General features: G+C 38.8%; 1 protein-coding gene across 1 annotated transcript in view; it reads left to right on the top strand.

Annotated features, from left to right (window-relative positions):
- The window catches only part of pex14 (peroxisomal biogenesis factor 14), a 95183-nt gene that overhangs the window by 51448 nt on the left and 25374 nt on the right, over positions 1 to 18361 (top strand). The window contains exons 4-5 of the mRNA XM_079802737.1: positions 8238 to 8357; positions 16889 to 16974. Of these exons, the coding sequence (XP_079658863.1) occupies positions 8238 to 8357; positions 16889 to 16974 (206 nt within the window). The remainder of the gene's footprint in view (positions 1 to 8237; positions 8358 to 16888; positions 16975 to 18361) is intronic.

The following is an 18361-nucleotide window of genomic DNA, read 5'->3' as shown; positions in this document are numbered from 1 at the left end:
GATTTACGCCATTAAACAGGAAGTTGTTGTAACTCAGGCATACAATGCCGATCTGCCTCAAACTTCACATGTTTGATAATAGTCCTGACCTGAAGACATCTACAGGGCAATATTCAGTTATAGTCAAAGCGCCACCTGCTGGCAGAAGGAAGTGTGGCACATTGAAGTGAGTTTACCATATTTCTCCTGTATTTACCCGCTTAAATGCATGTCCCCCACTATTCACTGTTTTCCTGAGGCCAACGAGTGGCGGTGCATGTGCGAGGGCCCTTTCATCGCTGCTCACAGCTTTAATTATTATTATTATTATTATTATAATCATTATATTATTGTATTTTCTAACAAAAAAAAACAATGTGCTTAAATCACAGATAGACCAATGTTTTATAAATTAATATTTGGCTGTGCCACTGCTGAATTTGCAGCACCATAGAACACATTTTATTGTTGCTTAGTATAAGTTTTGAGTATGAATTGAATGTTTTGTGAATGAATTGAACCGTTGACTCTTAAGAGCTTGTTCTTTTTAGTGAACACTTGACAAATCAGCCTTAAACTCATGTGTCAACATTTTAATCTGTCTAATGACCCATTCACTGTATCATAAGTCAGTACTTTCAGTCATTACTGTAAACCCGAATAAGTTGGTAAAACTATAAAAAAAAAATAGGCAACTGAAAGCTTCAATTTTTTTAAGAAATGTTAAGTTTAAGTAAGGAGAACTTGCAGATTTTTATTTTGTAATACATTTGAATTGCTCTGAACTTGAAATATTTCAGTAAGCTAGTTCATACATTACAATTTTTAGTAGTGGAAACTGGACTAGCTTTAATTCAATAAATGCCAACTTGCTAATCAGTTACACAATGCTTTGGTAGCATTAGCATAGCATAGCACTTGCTGAATAAGGACTGTTGGGGTAGCAGCTTAGGACCCAGGACCAGTAGTGAAAAATGAAGACCAAGAGTCAGGAATTAGATTAATTAAAGAAACATTTACTGAAGAATAGTTTGCAGTTTTATCAGCAGAAGCCAGCTTCAAGTCTCACAAGGAGTTCGTAGGCCACGCTCCCTCTAACAGTCTCCCCGCCTCCACCTATCGTAATAACAATTTCTGAACAGTTATACTGTTTTCAAGGTCTAACCACGTCATTATTGCCATGTGGAATGATTCTGATTGGCAGAGAAAATGCACAGTCACGGTAAATTTCCACACAAGGATAGATAGCAGAGCATATCACTAAACTAGGTAAACTAGTTGTCGCCCCATCACTAGAATTAGATCATTGTTGACCTCGGAGGTTACAGAAAGGTGTCTTCAGGTCTGGTGTCGTGTGCAGAAAATGTCCATCTTCAATATTAGGCCTGCACAGATCATGCAACGCACACACACAAAAGCTCCCTAGCATCACAGCTCTCCCAAGGTTGGAGAGTCTTAACTACATATCAACAAAGCACTTCACCAAAACAAGCTGATAACATGTGCTTTTCTCTCAGTGAGAGAGACAGACAACAGTACAGACCATATTCATCTTGATTCTTTAGGGTTTCAGTAAAAGGAAATATCAAATTAAATAAAAATAAAATAAAATGAAAGACAAATCCATATTTCATCTCTGGAAGCCGGGCTAAATGAGCAATCTCTGTTACTGCATTCCTGTCGAGTTGGAGGTGTGTGATGCCTCTAAAATACAAAAACACGACAACATGTTCTGAAATTAAGTGCTTTTGCGAAACATCACACACGCCCAGGACAGACCCTCAGTCACCACTCAGAGACCAAATGCAAACTTTAGAAAATATAAAGGAAGAAACAATCATTGGTCCTATTCATAATCATAACTGGAAAGAATCATTAAAATCATTATAATTATATAGGAGGATGAATACTGATTGAGGCTTTGATTATGAATTTAATTAGGATATACAATTATATTGAAGCGGTAGTGGATTTCAGAATCCACCTTTCAGGACAGTAATATAATACATTTAACATATATCTGTTCTCAAACTAAGCTCTCATTCATTCATTCATGCTCTCGTCACCATGATGGTAACCCTACAAAAAAACAACATAATAACAGGAACTCTTCTAAACTTGCATAACAAAACATTAAACACTTCTAAATCTCCCACTTATTGTTAATCTTGCACACAAAAAAATACATAATATAACATTTAATTTTGGAATTCACTGTCCCTTTTGAGTGTCATGGCAGAGCATACTGGGATATAGAAATCCCAGCCCAGTTTCGGTTAAATTTAAAGGTGCTGTACGTACGTTTTTGACTGTACTAAAGCATAAAATTACCATAATATGTTTGCAGATATATAGGAAACATGCTGAGTTCACATACTCGTTTCTCTGAAAAACAAAGCTACATCCAGTTATTTTATTTTGAAATGTGCGTTCTGTGTCGGAATGTCTGTTTTATTTCGGTCTGTGCGATAACGCATGTTGCCAATTTACCCAATAGTATTTCCCCACCACAGGTTGCCATCTAAAAATCTCTATGAACGGAAGCACGTTAAAACATGGATAAATCAACTCATCAGCTTGCAGTGTGTGAGTCTCCTCGTCTTCCAATGTCAATTGTGTGTCCTCAAACTGGCAACACGCGTGAGCATCGAGTCTGAGTCTGAGTCTGAGTCTGAGTCTGAGTCTGAGTCTGAGTCTGAGTCTGAGTCGGAGGAGGAGGAGGAGGAGGAGGAGGAGGAGGAGGAGGAGGAGGAGGGCAAACATATTTTGAATTTGGACTGCAGTACCCATTTCAACCACTTGCTATCATTCTTACATGCAGTACTTTTAAGTTAGTCTAAATGAAAAGAAACAAGTTCATAAAACTCAAAATAATGAAACAATTCAGATGTGTCAGTTTTGAGAACTCAAAAGAAAAAGAAAATTCTAAGTACTCATAAAAGTTAATTAATTTGAACTAATTTGAGTTGGCTCTACTCAACCCAATTAATTATTTTGAGCGTTAGGGTTTACAGTGTATCTCTGACTCAAAGAATCAAAATTTCTAACTCTGAAAAACGCGATATACGTGGACAGTGGAATGGGGTCTTGTTTTTTATAAGTAAACTTATTTTAACATGAGCGCTGCATTTTTAGAATGGTGTCATGTTGCAAAGGATACGAGATGCTGACACAATGGTCAAAGGTGTTCGTCTAGCTCAAGTTTTCATAGAAAAACAATGGAAAAGCAGCGCAGTGGAATGCAAAAACATGTGCTGTGTGAACGGCCCCCTCACTGTGTTATATGTGCACTTGACAACATTTAGTTAAGTGTACACACATTCTCAACAGAGTTTCATTTCTAATAAATTATATTTTAATTATGAACAACATTAAATTGTGTTCTCACTCAGGGGAAATCAGTAAAAATGAAGTGTGCCCGCTGATACATCGTTATCTTAAAAACTACAGGCTGAATTTTTCAGATGACTGCTAGTTGGCAGCGGTACAGAAATTACTGTCCTTCATTTACCGTCTCCACGTTGTGTAATCAGGGATGTAATACTGTATTTCCTTAGCTTTCTCAACAGAGAAAGCCATGGATTTTCTATATTGTCCTGTCACAAACTTCACACAGTAGCTTCCTGTAAACTTGTAAGTGGACGTCCGGGTGTGACACAAGCCGCTGAGTTCAGTGCTCAGATCTCTGACCTCACTAGTGTTCTTCCTGTAGTCATTTCATTATGCTCAAAGGGCCATGAGGGACACTGGTGCACTGCAGGTGTAATACCGCTCGCACCATAAAGGTAAAGAAATGGTTCATCATCCCTGATATTAATAGGAAAGAGTTTGCAAGTAAGGTGATGCGACTCACCTCTTGGACAGGAATGGCAATGACCAAGGCCTGCATAAAAGACAAAGGGATTGATGTGGTTATAAATTACTCCACGGCGCCACCTAGGCCAGTCGCTTTTCACTTTGTCATCAGGAGAAGGCGATAAAGCAGGAAAATGACCAGACTCCTCTTTTTTTTAATACATAAATGAATACGCTATGAGAGCGGTCATTATTTAAGGCATGCAATCATGTGGGACATGGACTTGACATGTGAAATCTCACAGAAACGCTCTCGGTGACCTCCATTTTTACGACCTTAAGTATTTTTCTTGTTATTCAATCTGGTATTATTATAATAAGAAGTAATATTCACAAAGCGATTTCGTCCAAGCCTTGTTGGTCTGCTGAAAAAAGAGCAGCCACCTTTGACAGCCTTTCAGTAAGCAATTTTATAATTGTCCCTGCGAGCTTGTTCATACCCTATGAAGTTCACAAGTGCCAAAATTGGAAAACTGCACTTTATGGCTGGATGAGTCGCCTCATCACTCTTTAAAAAAAGGGTGAGAAAAAAACATCCTGAAAATAAGAGCCCAGAAAATAGAGCCATAAATAATACAGAGAGCAATGGGTTTTCCTTTAAATAAATACCGATCAGGTTTATGTTGAAAGACAATAGAAAACGTAGCCCAGATATGCAGTTTACAGTATTTATAGCTGTAATATCGTGGTGCCACCACCGTAATTTCATGCCCCAATGAGAATGGCAAGGTCAAAGCAAATGCTTCGACTGAGCATCTGCTAATATGGTGACTCATAAACAGGCTCTGCGTGTATCAGGTGCACCAAATAATACAGTATAATGAAATACAGAATAGCTTTCCATTATTGTTCTTTTTTACGGTGTCGTCATTAGATGTAATTTATGTCTTAAAAAAATTCATCTACCAGCGGGTCGATCTGAAATGGAGGTCTGAGGGGTCATTCCACAGGTTTTGGAAACTGTAATAAATATCTTGTTTCCTTTTTTGTGTCCTTTTCCTTTTATATGTAAAATTCACTCTTGTTGTCCTTCTTTTAAATTGGATCTCAAAGGTCTTTCATTTGTCGTCCCATTTTCTTTGTTATAAAGGCATCAGAGGAGACAAAACAGCTGAGTGAGTCCGAAAACCCGAAAGAAAAGCAAACGCGTTAATGAATTTGCATGCATCTTATTCGGATGCACGGCGGACCACTTTGTAGTTGCGCAGTGGGTGCTATTTAAGAATTCAAATGACATTACAAATATGTACATATTTGTTCATTACGTCCTTAGGAAACGACCTGCTCGTTCTGAGGTGAACTCACAAAAACGTGAACTTCCAGAGAGTGTCTTCACGGTGAGGTGAGTGAGAGGAAATGAGAGGGGGGCCTCAAAGTCTCATTCAATAGTCTGCCACCAAGCAGTCTAGTGTGGTCAGATGAATAGGGAGTCCAGGGACACATTATTGCTTATTGGACAGTACAGGCTGACTGCACCAGCTCAGCACATGGCCATGGCTGCTTCCTGGCACTTTGGATGCCATGGAAGACAGGATGACCAATATTTGCCTTAAATTATTCAACATTTTCTCAGGGCCATTTCAACCTCCGCAGAAACTGCCCTCCTTTTAACTTTGACCTCAACCTAGAGATTTCCACAAGAGAGGTGAAACTGGCTACATGGTCATTTTATTGAAAATGGTGGCGGTATAAATTTTGTTAATATCATTCTTGACAGTAAAGGAGAATATGGTTATATGTAGAGAGATCTGCGTCATAAATTCTGGACGTAAACGTTTTGCTGCCGTGTCCTCTCATCTCAAGTGGAAACTGCGATTTCAAAAACCTCCATAAACTGTTAAATAACTAGGTAGTTTTTATCTGACTACAAATTCTGATTGGATGAGCCACATCTGAAGTGGTTATAAAATAGAGATAATTGCTAACCCGTGGCTGCACATTCTCTGTTATTGCACCTTAAGTTGCTACATTTGTTTTACAACTATAAGATTCTGTAGTTAGTAACAAAAACGACACTAATGTTCAAAAGTTTGGGGGCAGTAAGATTTTTATATATATTATGCATTTAAATATGCATTTTCAGCATCATTTCTCCAGTCTTCAGTGATGCTCAAGCATGTCTTTATTATTATTATTGTTGAAAACTGTTAATACAGTGATACATTTTTTCAGGATTATTTAATGAACAGAAAGTTCAAAAGAAAAGCATTTATTTAAAATGGGAATTTAATTAATTTTACACAGTATTAATTTCATTCAAAAAAATCGAACTGACCCAAAACATTTGAACGGTAGCGTACATTACTTAGAGGAGGAATGATTTGTTTTGATTATGAGGATGATGAAAGCCACTCAAGGCCACTTTTTGGCTTTAGCCGCTTATTATTTTTGTTATGGACAGTAACAGTAGTAATGCTTCATGTTATGCCTGCAGACAACAAGCATGCATTTTTTTCACATTTTTCACTGGCCTCACTACATAAAAGTGATACTTTTTTTCATGATATATTGTAATAGAAATGTATTTCTGTTTTTATTTAACATTAACTTTTCTTAAAGAAAAGGGTTCAATTTTTACGCAGTAATTCGTATAATTAAACTCTCTCACAGTTATAAATTGAGTTTTACTGGAAAACCGTGAAACGCAGCGATAAAACCGCGTGATTAACCATGCAACCCTACCTCCACTGCGCTCTTGTATTGTTTTGCAGTGTTGTTAGTGCGGCTCTATGAAGTGTGACTGTGATTTCATACCCAGCAGACAGCAGACAGGGCTGAACAGACTCAGACTCTGTTCTCTGCCAAGCTCTCAGCTCTCTCCGCTCTATTTAAGCACATGTGGCACTGGCATTTGCCACATTTATGATGTGTGTATTACAGCGCAAAAACAGCTTGCTGTCTGCTCTTTAAACAGCTCAATTTGGAGCAAAGCTCAGCCTTTTGGCTCTCTGGCAGGCAGCCGTGCCGTATGAAAGCATGTGGAATAGAGTAGCGCAATGCCCAAGGGGATATCTCCAGTAAACAGAGCAAGAGCGCGCGAGAGAGAGACTAAATACGCAATGACAGACGTGACACACTCCAGTCTACTGTGGACAAACAAAGGTCAAAGGGAGTGTGTGTGTATTGTAGGATTCAGTAGATTTATTAAATTGATATGTGTAACTTACAGTTTAATAGAAACTGGAGCCTTTTTAAACCATTGGCTCTAAATGGAGATGTTAAAGCATTTGGGTTTTATGTGCCAATTGTAGAGGAAGCCCATAATGTTTTCCCCGCTTTTATGTCTTCATTAAATGTCAACGCACAAGTACATTCGACTAACAGGCTTTTTCCGCCTCTGTATTTCCTTTCCTAGTGTTTCTCCGGTCTCTTGTTGCCGTCTGCCCCATCACCGCTCTGTTTAGGCCCGCATCGAGACGCTTAATCAAGACAAGACGCAGACCAATGACTGCATGCCGTGTTGGAAATAAACCAGCTTTTTTTTTTTTCCCACAAAAGGAAATATTAATATTAGATCTTTTTTTCCCTCTCCTGTCATTTTCCATCAGAGACCTCTATGCAATTTAATCACCACTAAAATCATTAAAAAAGATCTGAAGATTAAATTATATTGGCATTTGCAAAATTATGTAATACATTTACATTACAATGAAGAAATTAAAATAATGCATTTTATCTGTCTGGGGTTCCGCTGAGCTCTACCTGGGGAAATATAGCGGCAGGAAATGGACAGGCTCTGTTCTTGAGATCTGAATGTAATGGAGAGGAGCTCAGAGCTTTGGACCTCCAGAGCTGCTCTTCCTGGTCTACGTCTGCCGCCTATAGTGCTATTAACCTAGTTTAGCAAGAGTTTTAACGTTTAGATTTATTTGCAGGTTGAAAAGGACGGTCAAGGACACACTTCCACTTATATCACCACTTTTCCCTCTCCCATTACATGGCTTTTCACATAATTTCATTGAGTTTTCAGGCATTTCATTCTGTAGAACTGAGCTTCAGTCTTCAGACAGATTATCTTGTGTGTGATAAGGCATTGATTCTTGAATGCTGGGAGATGAAAGGTTATCAAAGTGCAGAAACTGTACCAAAACATCATTTTGTTCAGAGGTTTTCACCAATATTTTTACCTACAAACCTTCCATTTTCTCGCAAATGAAGTGTTTTTCCTTGCCTGTCACTCATCAAATACTGTCAAATACAAAGTAGTCAAATATTTATTGCAAATATTTATAAGCTAGACTACTTTAAATGAGGAAAATTATCTAAAAATACCTGTGAATGGGACCAAAAATTTACGCATTTCCATTTGTATATAAAATAATTTCTTGAGCTTTTTTTTATGTTTTTGTAAATATCTTATAGTGGTGATATGTTTAATGTCATACCACCTTCTTTCTGTGCAGGTCTGACCGATGAGGAGGTCGATCTAGCCATCCAGCGGTCCGGTAGTACGGAGGAGCCGCTAACTGTCGCTGTTCCCGGGTCTGCGCACATCGCTCACCCTGTTCCACTGGCGCCGTACAGTGAGTATAACCACAATCGCTTTTGCTAGAATAGGTGGTCTACCCTATTACCCCTCCTGCCATCCCCTCTCTGTATGTTTTCGCGGCCCATGCTCTCCTTAAACATGACACGTCTAGTCTAGTAGATTTTCTCTACCAAATGGTGCGTGACTATATTAAATGAGTCCCCCATCGAAGACGTCTCCTCTGTGCTCCCATAATCCTGTTTAAACCTTCGCCTGTACATCAATTCAAAACAGCATGGAATACTTTTCAATATTGTCCAGATATTTTTATAAGCACCCACAAATACAGGAACTGTTAAGCGAATGTTTTTCAAAGGAAATTAATGTCGGACAGCATCATTTTTGCATAGGCACATAATTAATTTCGACACGGCCTTGCGATATGATGTCCGCACCGTTACGACAATCTGCGGTTGGTTGGCCTGCCGAGGGCCTTTCTTCAGCCTCTATCTTTATTACCTCTGCGGGTTATGAGCCTCAGGCCGGCCGCTGATTTACCAATCCTGAATGAAGTTCGCATAATGCTTAACCTGTATGACAATGATTCCAGATGTATTCCACCCTCATTTATTGCCACCCTGTCCTTGACTCTCCGCCATCTCATGTTTTGTAATGAAAGCGATGTTGATGGGATGGCCATGTAGTTAGGCTTCAGCCCCACTAGAGTGGGGGGTTTTATATCAAAACGGCTATGAGAGAATGGCATAATGAGGGGAGAGTGAGGAGATCTTCGCGGGGGTCAGGTTGGAAAGAGGGGGTCCCTCTCCTTGATGTCCTTGTTATGGGGACGATGCGTTGGGACCTGCATCCATCTCTGTCGAAGTAATGGATACTCTGATCCCTATTTTCAAGCGGCAGAAGGACAGTAGGGCCTTTTCTGAACCCAATAAATTTGAACGGAGATTGGAAAAAAGGGGAATGGAGGCCATGCTCACACCTTAAGTGACCAAATAAAAAGCAGGAGTGGAAAGCGGAGGTGGAGGGCTACCGATGTGGAAGAAGGAGTCCCGTTTGGATCTCGAGTTGAAGTTGGAGATCGATGAGGGTCTAAGCTCAAGGCCTCTGAATTTGCCCAAACTGTCATCATGTGTTTCCTGCACACCATGCACCCGCAAGGACACTTAGTTAATGTGGTGTTTACCATTGATACAAAAGCGATGTTGTCAAAAGTCCTTAAAATGGAAGCTTTAAGAAGTTGCAGGTTTGCTGATGTTTTGATGTGCTTGCAGACGTAGTATGTGAGTATTGGGAGAAGAAAGGTTACAAAAGTGCAGAAAAGTGTATGTACCAAAGAATTATTTTGAAGCAATCTGTTAAACATGATTCAATTTTTACAATACAATTATTCAATTTTCTCACAAATTAAGTGTTTTCCTTTGCCTATCATTCAATATGATTGAACAGCATCAGATACTAAATGAATGTCAAACATTGCATTTAAGCTTTTATTCACATATAAACATTCATCAATGCACACATCAGTTGTGGTAGACAGAAGCTTCCATTGAGGTTTGTTCCTGTGTGTTAAGCAGGTACAGTTGAGCTTCTGTTTGTTCTCTGATCAATGTCTATATGTGAATAAAAGCCTAAATTCAATCTGTTCATCGCATTAAGCGACCGTGTCTCTTCAGAAAATTTCGACTAAACCACCGGCTACATATGGACCAGTTTTATGATCTATTTATTAACTTTTTTTTTAAGCGTCAAAGTGGTAATTGCATGGACTGTCCTGATAAATTTCATTAAAAAATATCTTCATTTGTGTTCCGAAGTTGGACAAAAGTCATGAGGGTGAGTAAATAATGACAGAATTTTTGGGTGAACTAACCCTTTAAAATGGTAATATATGTAATATATACATTATATATTGTAAATGTATTTAATATAAAATACATATGTAATTTAATCATGGTTTTAGGAGTAGTAAGTGATTATTAAATACTATTTTAATGAAAGAGAAAATAAAATGCTGCATTTGTGTGAAGAACATTCTTGTTATCTAGTGTAAATGCTGCTATTTTGAAAAATGCTTTGTCCCATTTCTCAAGAATCAGGGTCAGATTATATTTATGGTTTCCCTAACAAACCTCTCATATAATTAATCAGTAAAAAACTGCGTGTTCAGTTATACATTTTCTGTTTAGCAAAATATGAAAAAGTAGTATTGCTTTGCTAGTCTATTAGCGAGCCTGTCTATTTGTATTCAGTAGAGCAGATTCAAACAAATTACAGTAACACACCTGTTCCGCAGACCTCGCTATGTTACAAAATGGAGCATTTTGTATCTGACATGTTGACCTGCCAGAGCCAGGCTTGCTTTAATTACTTCTGTTTGGTGTGCCGTTAAACATTTGCATGATAATTTCTCCCTCCTTTCTGTTGGCAGAGCCTTGCCAGATTGCTTCAGCGTGAATTGAAACTGCTGCTCTTGCTTTCACAAGCTGGTTAAAAAATAACGTAAACTCATTTATTTAATGCCACAACACTTTCTCATATCCAAGATTAATATGTAGGGATGTAAGTTAACGATACACTTGTGTCTCGATTCGATACTATCACGATACTAAAGTCACGGTACGTGATATTTATCGCGATATTTGAAGCCAAAATAAAGGTGTTTTTTTATTGTTCCTTTTTTTTATTATTATTATTTAAATAATATTATTGTTATTATATTATTATCAGGACACACAAATATTTCCCCATTGCATTACTATACATTAAACTACATATATTTAACATTTATATATAGTAGTTTAATGTACGGGATGGGCATTTCAAGCAAAAACAATATTCGATGATCCCTGGGAATTATTTGATTATTATTCGAAAAATTTCAACTCCCCCTCGCACTCACGCATGTATAGGCTACACACATATAAACAGAGAGAGAGAGAAGGAGAGAGACCATTCACGGTCTGAATGATAACAAACTGTTTAATTCATTAGGGAAAAGGCTAACTCAAGCCTTATAATTATTGTGACATGCTGAAACATGACTGTTATTTAACATCGCCCCAAGTTACCGTAACTGTTATATGCCACAAGTCTACAGTGTGCGTGTGAGACAATGTGTTCTTCTTCTGTTGTCTCAAGACGTTTTTACACTGGCAGTTTAGTTCGAAATGGGGCACGGTTTGCTTGAAAAATTGCTAATGTATAACTGTCATGTGGACCTCGGTGCACACTGAGGTACCGAACCCGAGAACCCTCAACCTGAGTTTGGTTGCACTCAAACTGTGCCGCGATTCGTGTGAATGTGAAAGCAACACTTGGGTGCGCACTTGTTCAGGAAGAAAAGTAACCAGCACATGCGTTTTAGCCGATTACAATGTCATTAGTTCAATAACATGCATGTAAGGGATGATAGTGTTGATGATTTACCTTAGATATGAGCGAGAGCGAGGCAATCAGGGCAGCAAATTATTCTCCTCAAAAGGGTCTGTTTGCAAGCAGCAAAAGCTGTCTCAAGCGACACACGTATACATTAAAGCCAAGTGTCGTTTACTCAACTGTGCATAATGGCACCAAATGAATTATATATATATATATATATATTATATATAATATAATATCATATACAAGTGCTGGTCATATAATTAGAATATCATCAAAAGGTTGATTTATTTCACAAATTCCATTCAAAAAGTGAAACTTGTATATTATATTCATTCATTACACACAGACTGATATATTTCAAATGTTTATTTATTTAATTTTTTTATGATTATAACTGACAACTAAGGAAAATCCCAAATTCAGTATCTCAGAAAATTAGAATATTGTGAAAAGGTTCAACATTGAAGACACCTGGTGCCACACTCTAATCAGCTAATTAACTCAAAACTTTTAAATGGTCTCTCAGTCTAGTTCTGTAGGCTACACAATCATGGGGAAGACTGCTGACTTGACAGTTGTCCAAAAGACGACCATTGACACCTTGCACAAGGAGGGCAAGACACAAAAGGTCATTGCAAAGAGGCTGGCTGTTCACAGAGCTCTGTGTCCAAGCACATTAATAGAGAGGCGAAGGGAAGGAAAAGATGTAGAAAAAAGCGTACAAGCAATAGGGATAACCGCACCCTGGAGAGGATTGTGAAACAAAACCCATTAAAAAATGTGGGGGAGATTCACAAAGAGTGGACTGCAGCTGGAGTCAGTGCTTCAAGAACCACTACGCACAGACGTATGCAAGACATGGGTTTCAGCTGTCGCCACTCTTGAACAACAGACAGCGTCTCGCCTGGGCTAAAGACAAAAAGGACTGGACTGCTGCTGAGTGGTCCAAAGTTATGTTCTCTGATGAAGGTAAATTTTGCATTTCCTTTGGAAATCAAGGTTCTAGAATCTGGAGGAAGAGAGGAGAGGCACACAATCCACGTTGCTTGAGGTCCAGTGTAAAGTTTCCACAGTCAGTGATGGTTTGGGTTGCCATGTCATCTGCTGGTGTTGGTCCACTGTGTTTTCTGAGGTCCAAGGTCAACGCAGCCTTATACCAGGAAGTTTTAGAGCACTTCATGCTTCCTGCTGCTGACCAACTTTATGGAGATGCAGATTTAATTTTCCAACAGGACTTGGCACCTGCACACGGACCATGGTATCCCTGTTCTTAATTGGCCAGCAAACTCGCCTGACCTTAACCCCATAGCACATCTATGGGGTATTGTGAAGAGGAAGATGCGATATGCCAGACCCAACAATGCAGAAGAGCTGAAGGCCCCTATCAGAGCAACCTGGGCTCTCATAACACCTGAGCAGTGCCACAGACTGATCGACTCCATTACATATAAATATATAAATACATTTTATATATTTAGTTTTCTATCATGCCCGTGCACATTTGTGATGACGTAAGATGAAAAGCACCAGGGTTCAAATTAAGTGTGAAGCAAGATCAATGCTGCGGAGGCGCAGGGAAGAATCACGCTCGGACCGCAAACGTGCCCAGTAGAAAACACCCTGAGAGTTGATTGACAGCTTTTAGGTGCGTTATTGTTTGCTGCCATAGTCAGTGTTGACGGTGTTATCAGTGTTCAGGCACAACACGGGTTACATGAATGAATGCGTCACCACTTTTCTGGCTATCACCAGACCAAGCTCAATTTAAGATTGAACATTGGTCTGGGGAGTCGGCTATGTATTTTCTACTGCACAAGAGGCGTGATAAAACAGCATAAATTAAATGACTCTGTATGCAATTGAATAGTCCTTCAACCAATCAGACCACAAGAGGCGTGATAAACGAGCATAATTCAAATGACTCTATACGCAATTGGACAGTCCCAGGGTATACTATAATCGCACAACCTATTCGATATTCTATAATTAAATCAACTTATTGAATATTCGAAAATTGTGACCCATCCCCAGTAGTTATATCACTGAAACTCCATAAACTTTTTCTCATGCAGTAGCTTACTGGCGCCGCGTGCACACGTACTCTCACGGTGATCGCTATGGTCCGATATGTTAAATATTTGAATTACAGTTTATGGTTCCGCCTCTCCTGCTATTAATGCACATATAAGAATAAACCATCTAAAACGCTTTGTATAATTACAATATTCCTAAAACTAAATGTGATATGTTGATTTAAATGATGTTTACGCTTTCACTTTGAGGAGTGTCATTCCGGCAGCACGTGTGCTTCAGATGATCAATGCAATCAGTCACAGTTCTAATCACAGGAAAGCATGTCAAAATGACTATTCCCAAACTGGAAATGGTTAGTTCTGCATTTACTCACTCTCATATTATTTTCGCACATCACGCAATCATTTGAACTTCCGTGTTTACTACAGTAGGCCTATGCACATTGTACATCTGTTCATCATATAAAGCCTCATATAAAGCTTGTGTCTCTTCAGAAGACTTGGATTAGATCACTCGATTTATTATTTTTATGATGCCTTTGACATTTTTTGGATCCTTTAAAGGGGTGATGAATTGAGAAATCAACTTTCCTTTGAGCCTTTGGTATATAAAAGTTAATCGTGATATAAGATTATCCTGTAAGTTTCAGAGCTGAAAACGTCCTTGTTAGTCAAAGAAAAGCTTTTATAGACACCAGGCCCAGAAAACGAGAGATCTCAGAATATGTCAACCATTGACGTAGTAGGATGCAGTAGCACCGCCTCAAGCCCGCCCACCGACTCGTTGAGCTAAACGATGCCGGTTCCAGCTCACATGCGTAAGACATTGCGTTTGTTCGCTTCATTTCACTGTGGAATCGATTGTTAACAAGATAGAGGTCGAGACTGGATTTGCAGACATATTGAGATTAAAACACAATGCTGTGCCTTCTATATTGGATCCGACAGGAACAGTGCAACACACTTATGTGAGTAAAACATATTTTTTTATATGTGTTAGTATTAGTATTGCATTGTTACAGATCGTTTGATATCTATTGATTACATACATTAGCAAGCTGTCACAGGCTGGAGAAGGTGTTATTGGTTCATTCGTGATCAGACTCGGACTCGCCAGCTCGCAAAGCCCAACTCACCGGGGCGCTGTGTTTTTCAGACGGGCTATCACCAGCCTGCCGACGGGCTGTAGTGACATAACATTCCTTTGTTGCGCGCACGTGTGTGTACGGTTCGCGGTTATATTCACTGATGATCGGGCGACCCAAGTAATATAGAAATAACATTCCAATCAATCGCGGGTGGATGAGAGATGAATCATTGTGTTTGTTTGATAAAGATATTTTTCGAGTCCTGTGAACGTTTTCCCACATGCTTTCAAACAATTCCTCACAAATTTTTGACAGGGGAGCTGAAGCTCATTAAATATGCAAATCTTATCCAATCCCAGCGTTTATTTCCAAGTCTTCAGTGCGGCACGTCCATCAAAACCGACCATTTTTCAGGGAGCCTCAAAACCAAGGCAGAAAATAGCCTATTACTTATTCATTATGATGTTTTTGAATGTAAACACCACACGAACGTCATAAGTTGACCTCAGACAACAGTATAATTTTTTAAAAAGCCAGTTCATGACACCTTTAAGTTTGAGAGGAATGGACTTTAAATGGAGGTACGAAATCTTTCTCTGGTTTCTTGAAAAATATCTTAATTTGTGTTTTGAAGTTAAATGAAAATCTTATAGGCTTGAAACGACATTTTCATTTTTGAGTGAATTATACCTTATAAATACAGTAGCCTTGGCTAAAACTAGCTCTATATCGCGAATCATATCGTTTACATCAACAATACATATTGTTGCATTTTTATATCGCGGTATATCTCGATATACAATGCATCGTTACATCCCTATTAATATGCCAACTATACATAAGTCATTGCTAAGTTGATTCTTTAAAAAGCTGCTTTTAAAACCTTGCTTGTTGGTTTGAGGTTCCCGACCAGCCCAGCACAGCAACATTGGCTCAACCAATGACATGAGTTTGAGGCAAGGCTATCTTTTTGCCCTGATGCCTAATTTTTAATTTCCTGATACTTGGTTGGTTTGACTTTTGATTTTTTTTTCATACAGTTTATTATCAGAATGTCGACTTGTATGTTAAATAACTTTAACCTTATAGCTGTTTCTCACTTTTCAGAGCACGTTATTTGTTTTTGCACTGGACTGTTTTTTTTTTCCCTAAGTTTTTTGCCTTCTGTCAGGTCAACTGTCTCTTTCTGAGAATGGGTGAGCAGGGACTTTGATGTGGGCTTTCATTTCCTGATAGCACCTGATAATACTGCGCTTATGTGACATTCACACCCCATCTCACCGCTTGTGAGCACTTGTGCGAGGCTTGAGCAGAAACTGTGCGAGGGAACTATTCTCATTTCCATTTCTTCAAGATCACAATTACCCTTAACAGAGTGATTTTTCCCCTCAAATATTATAAACGGGAGTTTCCGTTAAGCTCAGTTATAGCTTATGAAATTGCTCATTTTCTGTTTTACAGTAATGTGGTACTTAATCTAGAAGTTAGATCTAGTTTACGCTTCCACAACCATGTGTAATCAGTACCCCCCCCCCCCCCCCCCCCCCCTCCTTCTAGGAACAACAGCTCCAATTCATATAGGCCTAGACCAAACACCAGTGTTGACACATTTTTTTAAATGTTCCTAGGGAATACTCTAATATAACAATAAAAAGCAGTGTTTACCTACATGTATTTTTACTTAAGATTTTTAAATCAAATAAATGAAATTAAATATGAGGGGTGTTCTGTGAAAATGTCGCGTGATTATGCAAATGAATCGCTAAATCAGAGTTTTAAATTGAATTATTAAAACGGACACTATATACTGATTCACGGAAATCTGAGAACTTTATACTGATTCACGGTCCAAGTTCCCAGGACCATCTTAAGAAAAAGAGAAAATATATATTTTGCGAAACAATTGCTCAGAACTCTACTTTTGTTGCTGGATGAGGCCATTGGATACACTGTATTTCTGTACATCACAGCTTTGTTTCTTTCATGTCAAATTTAATATGGCCTCAGCTTTTCCCAGGGTTTGGCTAATAGATGGGCTTCTTTTGTTTGTGTGTGTGTCCCCGCAGGTCCCTCAGGTTACAGATGGAGAGACTACAGTGCCCTGGCTGTCATCCTGGCAGGAATGGCCTTTGGCTTCTATCATCTCTACCGGGTACGTGTGTAAGAGCAACCAGTAGCATACTTCTCAAAATGGATGAATTATTCTGAGAACTCAAGCTTTCCCAACATTTCAGCTTTTTTTTTTACATTGATGTTGAGTAAATCACCGGTTACAGTCAATCTGTCCAACGTCATCAGTATGAGCTCATCTCAACCCCTAGATCTTTTCTTTGTTTTCCCTTTCGGAAAAACCCGGCGGCAGTACTCTTGCCGCTTTCCAATACTATCACCATACGATTTTGTACGTGGGCACGGATGGGTGCGTGGGCCCTCAGGCCCCGTTGAGTAAGGGAGAGACCCCGTTTCTCGGTGACAGTAAACCCACACTGCCCACAGGGGCATGTGGACTCCATTACTGTGTTTTATAAGAGAAAGAAAATGGAGCAGTGGCCTTTGAGAGAGCATTTGCAATGACATTGAATGGAACTCCCATGATGTCATGATTAGGAACTCATGTTTAGCTTCCTAAGCTTCCGTCTACCCTCAGCCACTTCAGTCAGACAGTTCCTCTGCTCCTCTCAGCACACGTGGGTTTATAAACCAGTCTCCATCTCCAGTAGCCCACATGACTGCTGCCATTAATGTACTGAGCCAAACCTGTCATTTTAACAAAAAAGTCCCATTTTCCTTTGTCAAGCGAGTGTTTTACAATCTGAAACTGCAGCTTGTTCAATACTTAAAATGATCTTGTGAGAATGTGACATCAACTCTCGTTTTTAACAACTTTCATTTTCACTCATTCACATTACTGGTACTTGCTCAGGAAGTCTGTTACTATTGCTGTTTCATTGTTACTATTATTATTTTAACAAATCCCCAAACCTAGTTATAGCACCAAATAAACATGAATGTACATCAGAGGGTATGTTGAAAGGAACCGTACAACTTACCAAAATCCGTATCAAGTCTCTCAGTCAGTACTCGCTCAGTGTTTCAACCGCGGAAAGACGCCAGTCAAACAGCTTGTAAACAATGACCTTTAACATTACATTTACCTCAGAAAAGCCATTTGGTAACCATAAACTCGATAGATGGCCAGAAAAATTTACTCTAGATAGGATCATTTTTCAAAAAATAAGCACTATGACTTATGAAGAGGACAGAAAACCTGAAGCTCTTGGCTCAAAGTTCATTAAAACAACATTTTCAAAAGCTGAAGTGATTTTCTTGTTTTATTTATTAGTTGCAATAGGTCAAGATTTTATGATAACCCAACATTTTAACTAATTGCAAAAGCTGAGTAATTGATCGAAGCGTACTGATTCATCTGTAAATTAATCGACAATTAGTCGTTTAATCGTTCTGGTAATAGTTCGATTAATCTTTCATAATATTCATTTGTTGCAGCCCTACTCAAGACTGAATTAATGGCTCCTGAA

This window comes from Gobio gobio (genome assembly GCF_949357685.1).
Source record: "Gobio gobio genome assembly, chromosome: 21".
Classification (NCBI taxonomy): Eukaryota; Metazoa; Chordata; class Actinopteri; order Cypriniformes; family Gobionidae; genus Gobio; species Gobio gobio.
Note: the sequence above shows the minus strand (reverse complement) of the source record. Positions and strands in the feature narration are given on the sequence as shown.